General features: G+C 41.8%; 1 protein-coding gene across 1 annotated transcript in view; it reads left to right on the top strand.

Moving 5' to 3' along the window:
- The first annotated feature begins 74 nt into the window (after positions 1 to 74).
- The window catches only part of SLC25A36 (solute carrier family 25 member 36), a 33,394-nt gene continuing 18,883 nt past the window's right edge, over positions 75 to 14,585 (top strand). The window contains exons 1-2 of the mRNA XM_064457353.1: positions 75 to 257; positions 10,531 to 10,701. Of these exons, the coding sequence (XP_064313423.1) occupies positions 217 to 257; positions 10,531 to 10,701 (212 nt within the window). The 5' untranslated portion in view covers positions 75 to 216. The remainder of the gene's footprint in view (positions 258 to 10,530; positions 10,702 to 14,585) is intronic.

Raw genomic sequence — 14,585 nt, 5'->3', positions numbered from 1 at the left:
CGTGAGAAAGGCCCTCGCGCCCGGCGGTTGCCGCAGCGGCTCCGAGGGGGAGCTGGAGCGAGGCTGCCGGCCCCGCCCCCCACCCCGCCCCTCCGCCGCAGGAAGGCGCGCGGCCGCGGTGCGTATTTATGCTGAGCGTCGCGGCCCAGCGCGGGGCGGAAGCGCCCGGCAGTGCGTCCTCCCCGCCCGCCTTCCCGCCGGGTGTAGGCGACGAGGATGAGCCAGAGAGACACCCTGGTGCATCTCTTTGCTGGCGGGTAGGTGAGGCCGCCGCCCGGTGGGGGAGCGGCGTGGCCTTAAGCCCGGTTTTACCTCTAGCCCTGGTACTTATCCTGGCCTTTCCGCGCGGGCTGCCAGGCGAGGCCGCCCGCTCGCCCCTCACTTCTTCCCCGCGGGGTGGGATGGGCAGTGGGTGCCGCCCTGTAGCGCCCCCCCTCCTCCCCCGGCCTTGCCGCCTTAACCCCGGAAACAGCTCTTGCGGCGTTTCCCTGTCCCCCCCGCCCCAGCCCGCGGGGGTCCTGTCCCGCCGCAGAGTCCTCACGTCACGTCGCGGCCCGGCCTGGGAGGGGCCGGGAGCTCGGCTGCGGCCTGGGGCGGGGGCCCCGCCGGGGTGGGAGGGCTGCCGGAGCGCTGTGAAGGGCTGTCGACCCCGTGCTGTGCCCGAGGGGGTCCTTTGGGTCCTGAGCGCCCCCGGTGCGCCGCTCCCGCCCGGGCCCCGAGGCCCTCCCGGGCCTGTCGCGGGGAGCCCCGGCTGCCCGGGCCTCGCTGGGAGCCTGGGCGGGCCTGCGGTGCCTAGCAGGCCCGGCCCGGCCCCGACTGCGGGTGGGTTGTGGGCCCGTGCGGGGGTGAGTGATTCGCTTAAAACAGCCTCTGGTCGCCACTCCAGGAGTTTGTCCCTTGTCTGGCGTTTCTGTGGAGAAACGCGCCGAGCCGCCTGTGCCTGGGGTCCCCCCGCGCTGCAGAGGCTGCCCAAGTATGCCTGTCCCCTCAGCACTCTGCAGATGGCTGGATGGTAGTGCCAGTATGGAAGGGCTGCTCTGTTACCTGAATGCATTTCAACGCTCTGGTGTGTACTGCTTTTGCTTGTGGGGCTTGACACAGTTGTGCAGCTTTCTGCCCATGAAGACAGAAGAAATCAGAGGGAAGATTTTAGCTAGAAGTAGAGATGTGGCCCTTGTAGCCTTGGTTAGATTTGAGGTAACTCCTGTACCTTTGCAGATATTAGTCTGTCTTCATCTTTTTAAGCTTTATAATGCTTGGGATATCTGCGGTTACATAGCCTGTGGTCCCTGCAGGGATAAAGTGGGAAGAGCACATAGCTTGAAAGAGAAAGCTGGAGATCCTGTTTAGTGTAACGATAAAAGTGCATGCGGGTAGTGAGTGGGAAAAGTGACAGACTGGGAACATACTTCACATCCTTAGAGGGCTTGAAGATTGGATTTCCATTTGTACTTGTTGACTCTGGACTGGGGTGTTTGAGGTGGAGAAGACTATAGTGTTTCCTTTGAGCAGGTCTGGGTGAGTTGGCTACACATCAGCATGTTCTATGTTTCTGGCACACTTTGCAGATTTTCACTGTTACACACCTGATTTAGTGCTTATGTAGGTGCTTTTTCACCCCCCTGATTTTTGGCACTCTAAGAGGAGATGGATTATGCAGCAGGGTGGCCAAGATATGGTAGTGTGTGCTTTTTTCTTCAGATTTCACATCCTTGTAAACATTCAGAAAAGCAGTAGGAGGAATGCTGCCTTATTGTAGCACTTTAAGTTGATAGCTCTGCACAAGGAAGAACTGTGTGTAATGATAGAGACAGGTTTATAAACCTGGAACTTAAGACTGGATGAAGATTGCTCAGCTCAGCGTGTTCATTCCTATTTTTTTGCAGAGAATTCTTGGTCTACAGTTAGCTGCTGGCCAGTTGGGTCAAGGGTTATACTGTGAGGAAAAGGCTGAATGACGTTTTCTCATGTGCAAGCCACACATTTCCTGTAACCTTAGTTCAGCAAAGTTAATGGTGTATATTTGGTCGTATTTAGCAGTTGAAAAGTTATTCAGGGTCATCTCATGACTTCTTTATGAGCGTGGTGGTCTACAGATTGCCTGAGTGATCTTTAGTCTTCAGTGAAACCTAAAGGAAGCTTTGTTTTCCTTTAGGTTTCACTGGTGACTGTATGGAAATAGCATGATTATCTCAATCTGCTGGCCTTTTTCTGTAATGTTTAAGTTGAGTCTTCAATTCCTGCTTTCTGTAATGAAACTAACTGATGACACTGCTGTTTTAGTAATGTAGGTGGGGCAATCCTGGGATTTGTTTTTGTAGCTGCCTAACTTGTTTCATGACCAATTCAAAACTGTCAAACTGCAGTACTCTGGGCCATTTTGAGTTTATTTTGGGAGTTAGTTTTGTATTTCTAATAATTTTTTCCTGTTATTCCTTTCTTCCTATCTCTGTATCCTTATCCCTTTCCAACAGGTTTGATAGATTTTTTTTTTAGCAGTGCTGGCCACTGGGGCAGGGGTGGTGAGGGAATTACTCAGCAGTTGCTACTTGCTTTGTTTTTATGAAGTAATTTTTACTCAAGTAGTTTAATTTTTAAGAATCCCATCTCTGTTTCATAATTGCATGTTAATTGTAAATACAACAAATATTTTGTGATAGAAATACTAATTCTAAGTCTAAAAATAAATTAGTACTCATTTTGGAATGGCTTTAATGTAGTTTCTAGCACCATCATTGAACTGAAGTGGTGTTTTTTTTTTTTCTAGGAAAGGAAGCTAATCTAAATGATGTTGTTGGACTGGTTCATGCATTAGCCAGTACATCAACAAAGTACTACTTCATGTATGTGCAGCCCTCACTGCCTTGGGTATTACTTGGATCTTCTTGACTTTTTTAAATAGGATGTTCTCTGAAGTTCTATATGTAAAAATAACAGCAATCACATTCTGAAGTAGAAAATACATGGCATGAGAAGAGCCTCATATTTACAGGCAATGAGATACGGTAGAAAAATAAGGAATCCCTTTTTAATAAAAAAAAGGTTACTGACTTAAGAACACAATCCTTAAAGAAAAGCAGTCTTAACTCGTAGGATTTGTGAGCAACTGGTTCCATGCAGTAACTTTGCTGTCACCTAAAGACACTTAAGTATAGTTTTCTAGGTTATATTCAAAACTGCCATTGTGCACTTTATACTGAAGAGGAATTGCAGGGAGAATACCTGAATGGATCGACAGTGTACCTGGAGTTGTGTCATGCTGTGACACATGTGAAACCATGTACTTGGCTCATATTTTGTCATGATGCCCCTATTTGCCAGGTTCTGTTTCTGCAAACCATGTAGTTACCACAGCTCCTTTTGCTAATAGTATTTTGTCCTTCAGGTGAAACTTAACTTTTTTTTTCCCTTCTGTTTCAGGAATCAAACTGTAGATTTTTTGCATATCTTCTGTCTTTCCATCTCCTAGTCAAATAGCAACTGTTGTCACTGTAGGCAGCATTTGGTAGTACAAACTTGGGTGCTTTTATTCCAAACCAAGAAGAATCAATTAAACATACTGCATCCTTAAATTATGAAGTGTTGTGATTGAAGTGTAGACTGTAGATGAACATTTTAGTTCAAGTATGTGAGTTACACAGTTACATGCTTTTCTAGTTGCCAGACTACTTAAAACAACAACAAAAAAGTAGTAGAAAGCCCTTAATGTTTTGCTTTATAGGGAAGATTAATATGTTTTGGATGTATCTGCTTGCAGTCTTAATTGGTATGTCAAATGAATATTCAGGTGTTGGCTACAAAAATAATTTCCAGGTTTTCATAATTTATTCTTCATTGCCAGAAAGCTTATGACGGTAATTATCGTACAGACTTCTGTCAGGGCATGGGAGCTTGCCTGGGCTTTGTTTCCTCAGCAAAACGGGGGACTGGTTTGGGTTAGGAGGTGGACAGCGGCTTTTCTGAGTTCAGGGTTGGGCAGTCTCAGGTTTACATCTTCATTCTTTCTTTAGTCTTGGTGTTTCATGCAGAAAGTTGGCTGTTTTTTAATTTAATGTGTGAGGATTAAATAGAGAGGAGTCTCTTATTTGCCCTGATTATAGAACTGTCTCAAATTGATCTGTAATTTAAATCACTCTTAGTCTGACAGAGGTTCTTGGCAAATCCCTGCACTGGCTGAAATAGTTAAGACTCAGAAAAATATATTTAAGGTAAATGTTTGAATTCTTCAGAAAGATCAGACACTGTTAAAATGTATGAAGTAAAGGTGAAAGACCCTTGGGGTTTTTTTGATTTAGGAAGATATTAGTTAATAATGTAGCAGGTAGTGTGATGATAGGGGCTTTTTACTCCCTTTCAGAAAATAGCCACTTGAGCCATAACTGAGTTACCAAGCACTTGGGTTCCCCTCTACCCTAAAATATATTCCTGGCATAACCGTGGATGTTTTTCAGAATGAGTCCTTCCTGTTGTAAGGCATAGGAGAAGGTTAGTACCTTCCTGTCCAAACTTTGTTATTTTTGTGTTCAGATACTCTTCTGTAGGGAATAAGGTAGTGTTTGTTTAAAACATTGAGTAGCTTGGGTTTTGCTCCATGAGGTTACCAAATAGCATGAAAACTGCTGTTAGTATTTGAGAAACTATGAAGCTGGTGTGTTTTGTATTTCCTTCTAGATGACCGGTGTTTTCAGCTGTTTTTACTTAATACAAGTGTACTTGTAAATATTTATTTACCTGGTTCCTAATAGAAGCTACACTGTACATGTTGATGTTTGGTTTGGATAATGGAATCCAGTGATGCTTGTTCCCCTTGTGGTGTTTTTCCTGTTTTCACTTGTAGGTTTCTATATGTCAGTACATCAGGGGATTTTTATTTTTACACTGTTAATTCCAAATAGCAGGTTTGATTAGTGTTTTTAGTTCAAGGATGTTAGCTTAACTTACACTTTCCAAGTTTCAGCACAGAAACAATCTGTGAATAAGGGGGTGAAGAGTTTCTGGCTGCCAGTACTCCTAGCGGTCACATTAATAGTGAAGATGGAAAGGTGTGTAATAAACAAGTGTAGCAGTTTAATAACAGGAAAACTCTGAAAATTCAGGATTAATGGGATACATTCTTTCTGTTTGAGAGCTGTATTTGTTAAAGCCCTTAAATACCCAAAGAGGGATACTATAAACTTAATATCCAATCCTGCAACTTTATCTGGTGATGTGAAAGTTACTGGTGTTCTAAGACAGCTCTGTGAAGTTGCTGATAGATTTGGGACCTCAGCTTGCAATAAGAGGTGAAGAGATTAGAAGGAACTCTGTTTGCAAGTGGCTTGGGTTTTGTTGCTTTTGACAGAGTTCTGAGCTCAATTTTCTTGCTGTTTTTCTTGGCAGCTAGTATTTGTATGGAACTTTCGTTTTCTTACAGGAAAGAAACAGCTGGTGAAATACATGAATGAATGTAGACTGAAGATAACAAGGTCAAGGGTTATCTTTGAGTCTTTGAGGCAGTGGTTACAAATACTGTGAAAGGTGAATCTGAGACTAGCACTATGACTAGCCTCATCTTTTATTTGTTTAAAATACATAATTATCTGAAGGAATAAAAAAATTCTTGCACTGACAGTTTCAATTCTAAGTCAGCCAACACTGGCATTGGGAATATTGATCTGCTTTGGAGCATTTATAGATGGGCCAGTGGCTGAAGTTGAGACCATGGTCCATGCTGGAGCTCTCTGCTTTTACTTCCTGTGGTGTCAGGTAACAGTAGAAGATACTCAACTACTCTGGACAAAGGCAGTGATTCCTTAGCAGGTACCCTCAAGTTGCAATAATAGAAGGTTTTCTTGTGCAGCCATCTCTGGAAATAGAACCTGGGATTTGAATGCCAAACAGGATTAGGTGTTTGAAGTATGGTCATATTTCTTTCCTTGCAGTGTCTCACAAATACTACAGGTATTATCTGGAGTAAATGGTTGTTAATACTGTATCTGTGTTGAATTCCTAGCAGGGTTTAAAGCCTAGATAGGTTTATGTTAATCTGGTGAGGTGATGGACTTCTAAATGCACCTTAGGGATGAAATTAAATGGGGTTTGTTTTTTCTTTTTATGGGTGCTCTCTGGAATCAGCTTCAGTTTCCGAGAACATTGCCATCTTCCTAGATACTTCTGTCCAAGAGATGTCAAGTAGATAACTGTTCTTAGTTTTACTGTTGTTTTAAGTTTATCATAATCCTGCAGGTTAGATAACTACACACCTCTGTTTCACTGACTGCAGTGTCTCTTGTGCCTTCTTGTACAGTTTAAGCTGCAGATTTCTCTGTCTTGACTGTGTTAATAGCAGTGGGATTTTAGTCTTCCTTTTTTACATGTGTGTTTATTTCTGTGGATTTACTTACTGATTTGTGCTCTTCTGCCCTTCAAATTACTTGGGACCTACAGGTGAATTCTCATGCTCTTGTATGATCAGGTGTTTTTGATGAAAGTCAGCTTTGCAAGTTTTTCTTACACTTGCTTGGCAAAGCCAAAAAAGGCTTAGTAAACATTTATTAGAGGCAAATGACAAATTTAGGATAGGAAAGATGAGCAAGTGGTCTTCTGAGATGTTCGTTAGAAACTGCTATAAACATTCAGACACAGGAGTGTCTCAGGGTTTTGCCCTTTTTCACTTCCAGTTTGTCAGCAGGAGTGTCTTTGTATACCTAATCGCTCTGCCAGGTGAAACTCATTTATTTCTGGAGAAAGTTACACATTAGTAAGTGTTCTCACAAGTCCCAGTTGTTGGGGCCTAGTACATGGCTGGAGATGCTGAAGCCCAGAGGGGTTTTAGGTAGTAGAAATTTCTTTAGTTTACAAAATCCCACCTGTGCTCTTGAGGACAAGAAATCTAATAACTTTCTAACTCTTAAAAATGTTTTTCCAAACGGTGCTACTCTCTAATTTGTGTTAAGCTACAAACTAAAAAGCTTGTCATTAACTTGACCTGGTGAGGAGGGTAGCAGGAGTGGTGGTGGCAGCCTGCTGGTGATTTATAGAACACTTGCAAAGCTGCAGCTGGTGGCTGGCTGTTAGTGGCTGGCCAGGACTTGGAGCACAAAGAAGTAGCTGTCTCCTTCACAGTATTTCTAGCAGTGTGTTAAATAAGCAAGGCCGGAAATATATTTCTAAGTAAAATACACTGTCATTGATGCTGGTGACAAACAGCTGGCATGCTTGTTAGAATTGCTTATTTGTACAGGGTGGGTAGCTATTGAATTGTCTGTCTTTGTTTACCTACAAGCTATATTTACTGACAGTTTCTCATAAACAGATTCTTGTCAAGCCTTGCAGTGTTTATCTTCAAGTGACCTAGATAAATCAGTGTAGTTCCTGGTTTATGCTTTTATTTAACTCAGTGGATCTTGTGACTACTGAGCAAGGTCTGGTTCCTCAACATTTGGGGACTTTTTCTTTCAGTGCTTCAATTCCAGATGCTTTCTCTATTATATGGGGCTTTTTGAGGGCTGTGAGTGTGACGTAGTACATTTGACAGAAGTAGAAATTGGAATTTTGCAAAGATTGTTTGTGAGCAGTACAGAACCACATAGCACTATAAAACTTTTCTTCACTTGTGAGTAGTAATTTAAGACTTTGAAGATAGGGGACAGAAGAAAATTTTAATCCAAAGTATCAATAGTTAGTGGAAAACATGAAATATTCTCAGGTTCAGCTGAGACATCTCTAAACTGTTTAAGGGGAGGGGGAACCAAACAAACCACCCAACAACACAACAGTAAAACTGCCAAGAATGCATGTTACTTGAAATTACTTGAATGGCAGAATACAGTGCAGGTAAGGGGTGCACAGTTCTTAAAGGGAGGCAGGTGATCTGCTGCTTCCTTATGATGCATGTAAAAACAGCTGGCTATCACTGAACAATGCTTGCTGCAGGCAAATGTAAAAAGAACAAGCATTGAGTAGCTGTATGTCTGTGTTCTTCCCTAGTAATCCATTGCTGAATGCAGTATTTCCAGCTCATCCATAGTGGATGTCTGACAAGTGCTGTTGCAGTCAGGCATCCCTTGTGGTGATTTGGGTGTGGTGCAGGGGAGCATGCAGGATACAAGCTCCAGGTCGGTGTTAATCTTCAACTTTGGAAAACTTTTCAAGTGTGATGTAGTTGTGGAGCCAGTAGTATTAAAGGCTCCAAATTCCAAGCCCTGTTGAAGAATGCAGACCAAGTTTTTTCTTCCTCCTTTCTTTCCCCTTCCATAGCATTTATCTCATTAATATAAACCATACCACATGCTTTCTCTTGCTATTACTGTTGTTTGAAAAAAAGTCCTCATGTAACCTGTCCAAAATTAAATGCGGAAAGATCTTAAAGGGAGTAGACTCAAGTTGATCAGAAGCAGGGGTTGCAAGAAAGGAAATAAACTCTAAAGCCAGCTGCATGCATTGCCTGCACAGGCACATTACCATACAGCAGTGTCTGCTGTTGAACTGCAGGAAACACAGTAACTTGCTATCTGTCTTGAAGATGCTTGAGCTCTAAAGCTCCATGTCAAGTTGTTTTGAGGGCTGGCCTATGTGTGGTTCTTGTGTGGTATTCATGTCATGAACTGTAACATGTTACAGGCTCCTACAGCTTCCAGCACTGACTAAAATAAATATTAGCACATCTAGTCTGTCTCTTCCTGCAAAGTCTCATTTTAAAAAGTCTGTTTTTAGCTTACTATTAGAAGAGTAAGCTCATCCAGAGATTTTTAAGCATGCTGCTCTAAAAGCCGTGTCAGCCTGTTACTGTGTGTGGACAGCACACACTAGAAGACTGTCATCCATCTTCCTGTGAGGACACTTTTTTTGCAGACTGACAGATAAACCTGATTTCTTTCCTCAGTTATGACTTGGAAGAGTAGACTTCAGTCTAATGTTGGAGTTAGGGGTGGCACAAGATGCCTTTAGGCTTAGTAACGGGATACCTTTAGGTCACTAGGTTTAAATGGAGCATTAAGTAAACATCAACCATTATCCTACTTTGCAGCTGTTTAGTATTGTCAGTTCAGTTCATACAGACAGATTAGTCTTTTTAGGATGCAGTTCTGTGCTAACAACTGCTATTATTTCTGGTACTCTCTTCAGTAGAAGAGAGTCAAGAAATGAAAAGCTACCTTCCTATGAAAGGTCATAGGAGACCTTGAGACTTGGCTATTACTCCTAACTTGTACTGAACTATCCTTTGCATTTTGGAAGACGTTATTTTAAAAATACTATTTAACAAATATTACAGCTTTTTAAAGGTTTTGGGGGTGTTTGAGACTTTCATATTACAAGAAAATAGCTGATACGTATTTTGTCAGAATCAACACCAGCTCTAGTTATTGCATCATAGCAGTGAATGTTAGCCCTTTTGAATTTAGTATAAAGTGTACTTGTGTGTTAGTGGATTTCAGACTGAGTTGTTAGTAGCATTAATTAATACCCTAATTTAAATCTGGGTTTGGTTTTTTGTTTTGTGGGGTTTGTTGGGGTTTTGTTTGGTTTTTTTGTCTTACTTTTTTCTTTGTTAAAAGGGTACATATAGTGTCCTGGTCATAGTTTTAAGAAGGGTATTTGGCAAAGTTAAGAATACAGATCTCAGAAAAGCTTCAAGGGAAGCCCAAGAAATTTGGGCTTGTCTTTGCAATCAGAATTTGTGGATTTGATATTTTTCCTTCAGAGGCTGTATACGATCATAGTTAAACGGGTGGGAATGTAGATACTAATAAATCGGCTATGAACAAGCACTAGAAGAATCCTCTGAGCAGAGCTGCTAAAAGGCAGTATGTTCTTGGCTGTGCTCTGCTTTAGCAGAATGGGAGTAACTCCACTGTTGGCACAGATCATGCACGGCTTGCCTTGGCTTGCTCACAGAAATGAGTGGCAGACTGAAGCAAAATCTTCAAGTCTTTACCTGGTTAGCCACTTTAAACTCTCTTGTCTTCCCAGGTTCTACTCTACAGTATCTAGTCTGTCTTGCTGTAATGGGCAGAACTCAGGAAACAGAGAATCATTGCTTTCGTGATACATTGGCCAAAATACAAATAGGGTTTTGAAGATGCCTTTACGTATTTTAATTTTATTAAATTGTCACACCAGTTTTTATATGTAGCCCTGTGTGCATAATGCACAATTTTTCTACCCTTAAGGATTTTTGGCACCTTGTTTGTGCTCAGGAACACACTAAACATTCAAAAAAAAAAAAACCAGTTAAAATTTACCATAAGAAGTTAAACATTTCAGATACTGAGCTACTTTCCAGAACTGATTTGAACAGCATGTACTGAAGACTGTGCACCTTCACTACTTTGGGTAACTTTATTTGTCTGTTTAAATTTTCACTCCAAGTTGTGGGATTAACAAACTGACTTAACAGTTTGCCTTCAAGGGCAAATAACTGCAGCATAGTCACGCATGTTCCAGTTTCTTCACCTTTTGCAATTTGAATGTTGAGTGTGATGTTAAATGTGAAGGTATCCTTCAGTTTCTTTGCAGTTAAGAATGTGATGATCCTATTTCTTTCTGCAGATGTGGAGGTACTGTTGGTGCAATTCTGACATGTCCACTGGAAGTTGTGAAAACACGATTGCAGTCCTCCTCTGTGACTCTCTACATCTCTGAAGTCCATCTCAATACTGTGAATGGTGCTAGTGTCAATCGAGTAACTAGAGTTTCTCCTGGACCCCTCCACTGTTTGAAGTGAGTGTACACATTAGTAGATTTTTGGTTCATTTTTGGGAGGGAGGAGGAGAGAGGTGTGTTGGACAAATCCGTATGAAAGATTCAGACTCTTATGTCTGTCACGATTCTACCAAGAGATGACTCTCCATATTTTGCCTTTTAACTGTAATTAAGTTTCACATTCCACTTTTCTGAATGTCCTTCATGCTTGAGTTTGTACCTTACATTAGCCAGAGTGTACATACCCTGTACAATTCACAGCTCCAAACTAAGTCCCCAAAACTCACTGCGACCACTGTAATGCTCAAGTGCAAAACTCTATTTTAATCCTGAAAAAGTGTTAGTATCAGACTTTTTAAACTTCTGTGTCCAAATCATAGATGTTGCTGAATATGGAGGCAAGAAGCCTATGAAAGTTAGCTCGGCTTCTTAATATCTGTTTTTACCACTCCATAGCCTCCCTGCCTTCTGGTATCTTCTGGTGGATGTGGGACTAGTAACACTTTTTTTAGAGCTAGTAACATACAGGTAAGGCCAGATTTTGCCATGATCTGGGACATTTTGTTTGTGTAGCACTTCACTGACCAGGGACTGCCTTTCCTCTCCTTGCCACCAGTAGCCAGCAGTAAAGTTGTATGGCTGCAGTTAAACTGCTGGTACAGATCACAGGCAGGGTTCACTTCACTTCACTCTGGGGGACTCAAGCTAGCCAGTTAGGGGAGGTGCCTTCAGTATTTGGGAACAAAGGGAGTTTTGTTCCAGAAAGGACCTGCTACTGCTTCTTGCATTAGAAAGAATTTGCCGAGACTCAAACTAGCTGTATTCTATCCCCAATTAATCAGCAAGAAGTCGTTCGTAGAGAGCCCATTCTGGCCGTTGCAGTGTAGGATTTAGGCTTGATCTGGTTGGAGGATAGGATTTGCTTAAATTGAGGTTGTACCTAAATAGCTCCTTGAATGGAAGAGAGTTGTCACTGTGAGAGTTTTGATTCAGAGTCTTTTTATGTATAAGGGTCTGATGGGTGAACATGTTGGGAACAGTTATGTGGGAAGGAAGGGCTCAGATAAGGAAGGAGAGCTCTATCCAAAACACTTGCCTTACTGGCTGCTTTTGATGAAAGTTGAGCCCTTCAGCTTTTTCTCTGAATGCTTGGTAATGAATTTATCTTCTGTTTAGAAATGTATCTGAACAAATAGCAGGATGAACAGATGTTTGTTTCATATACCCCCTCTGCTAGATGCCTGCTATGCTTTAAACCCATCCCTAAAACAACTTCATCTTTCCAAGAAGCAAACTCAGATTGAGGTAGAGATAGTCCAGGATGAACTTCATTGGTAGGACTTGCTTGTTTGTTTTTAAATCTGCTTCTTAGACATGTTTCTTAGACTTGTATCTGTGATACAAGAAAGTGTACCTTCTGCTGTTTTTGTTCTTTGTGTTTTCTTCCATACAGTAGCTGGAAGTCCATCATATGGTAGATATGAAAAAATCCCAAATGACATGGAAAGGGACTGTGACAATAAAAATACATAGGTGCAGGATGTAATTATTCTTGTTTGAGGGACTAGGGCTGTTTAATGGGGAAATCAAACTGGATCCCTCTGTCACTCATGCCTTTACTGTCACTTGATATTTGCTGACTTGTAGGTGTCAGGGACTGATTGTCTCTTTTCAACTAGTTGTCACTTCTCATACCAAATTCAGTGCAGTGCTCCAAGGCTCAAAATACTCAGTCTAAAAGCAAGGTGAGTCAGGCAAATTATGTCAGAATTTCAGTTAACTGACTGCTGTGGAATCACTTCCGCATCTTAAGCATCAACAGAGGTGACTTCAAAGGCACCTCTGTCAGGAAGCAAATTCAGAAGAACCGGTACAGGTGACTGTGTCCTCTGGCAACAAAAGCGAATTCCCTTATTCATAAGTATCTGGTGTATTTTATATTGTGGATGCCTCTCATAACTGACCTTGCTGAGTTTAAACCTGAGGTCTTGATAATGGAAATCTGACCTGTCTCCCAAATCAGGCTTTTCCACGTGACACAAGCAGGTCAGCTGAGGCTATATGGAGCATTTGTGCTGCTCGTCCAACCATGGATTTGCCTTTTTCTACTTTCAATAAACAGCGCAGGCTCTGGGATCTGCTCTTTAATGCAAAAAGTTTGTCTTTCAGTGTAGGCTCTAGAACTCTTCCACCTGGTGTCTGTGAATGCAGGAGTGTTAGTAACTACCACCATTATAAATTCTGCTGCATCCTCTCTCTAACTCTTTGTTGCTTTTTCAAGTCTTGGGACACTGCAGACCCAGAGAAATAGACCTGGTACACTTCATTCCTAAATTTCTCTTAAGAAACTGAGGTTCCTGCTGCTTTGTATATGTGCATATAATACATAGGTGTAGCACATGTGGTGGTAGTGATTTTTAAGTAGTGTTTTAAGTGGACACAGATCATGTTAATTGGGTTCAGATTTGCTGTAATCTGATGCTGTGCCCATGCTGAGCTCTGGAGTATGGTAAGATTCCATAAGTGTTAGAAATGCTTTCAGGATGAGACATGTCTAAGTAACTTGTATTTCCAAAGTGCTTTTGAGTATGTGTTCAATAGTCCAGTGATTGCTGTGGAACAATGCTACCCACATAGTGAAATCATATCTAACTGTTGTGGACATGAAGCTAAGATGTTGCTGGACACATATTCCAGCATTCCTAAATAGTGATGGTAACTGTGCAGAACCACCATTTTGTTTTTGCTTACTGAAAACAAATGTAAACTTTCAGTTTGATTTATCAGCAGAACTCTGGTGAATCAGCTGCTGGAAATCAGAATAGGTTTGGAATCTCCTTCAGTGCTATAGATGGCTTTCACCTGTTTGTTCTGATAGTAAGTTCCAAACAAAATAGCCGTTTATACAAGGGTAGTTTGCTTTATTGAGTAATTGACTTGTCATTAACCTGCATGTCTCTTTGAAGAAGAAACATATAGGAGAACTATTTGTGTGTATTGGCCAGTGTCTCTAAATCAATAAGCACAGAGTTCTGTTTTGCAACATCCAGTGAAATAGTTAATTCTTAACCTTAAATCTGGTTCTAAAGCAATTACTAGAGCAATTTCCAGTGATGGGATGCAGGTAGTCCTTGTTTGTCCTCCCTTGTCCTCCCATACTTAAGATACCATATCTGATGGGCATCTAGGTAGTCAGACAGGTTGATTTCTGTAAAACCGAATATTAATAGATATCCTATTACTGTGCCTGTATGCCTTGCTGCATAATGGTTTTCAACTCTTTCTAAAAACCACAGTTACGTGGGAAAGGTATTCTAAGCACTTAAGTACTAGTAATGCTTCATTTGAGATCTCAATTCACTGCTCGTATCCTTATGTTTCTCTGCAAACTCCACAAAAATGGAAGGTGACAGCCCCCTGCCACCCAAGCTGTCTTTCCAGAGCTGTGTATAGTGGACCTGGTACTGTAAGATGGTAGCGCTGTACTGTGGCTATGATTCTTTGCATGGGTTATACTCCTTTTTCAGTTAATCTCAAACTTGAGTTATCTTGCCTGAGTAGGTAAGGATTGTCCTTTTCTGGAAGGAGCTGAAAGGAAAAAACACTGGTTCTGCAGCCCAGGAGCAGTGCTTGGGCATGAGCACACAGCCAGCAGTTCAGAACCGATAGGAGGGAATCCCTGCCAGCCTCAAGGAAGGGCTGCTTCTCACATCAGAGGTTTCAATTTCCTTTTACTGTAGTCAAATCCACCAAGCATTCCACTAGGAATACATTCTTAGCTTTATTCTTTCTGATAAGATATGGTGATTATTTTAAATCACTTATGGGGATGGGCAAGGCAGGACTTTGTATCTGAAAGGGTGCTTTCCTCTAACTTCTGACATGTAACTTAGTGTACTGTT

Source organism: Phalacrocorax carbo, chromosome 7 (genome assembly GCF_963921805.1).
Source record: "Phalacrocorax carbo chromosome 7, bPhaCar2.1, whole genome shotgun sequence".
Taxonomy (NCBI): domain Eukaryota; kingdom Metazoa; phylum Chordata; class Aves; order Suliformes; family Phalacrocoracidae; genus Phalacrocorax; species Phalacrocorax carbo.
This window is presented reverse-complemented; position numbering and strand designations above follow the sequence as displayed.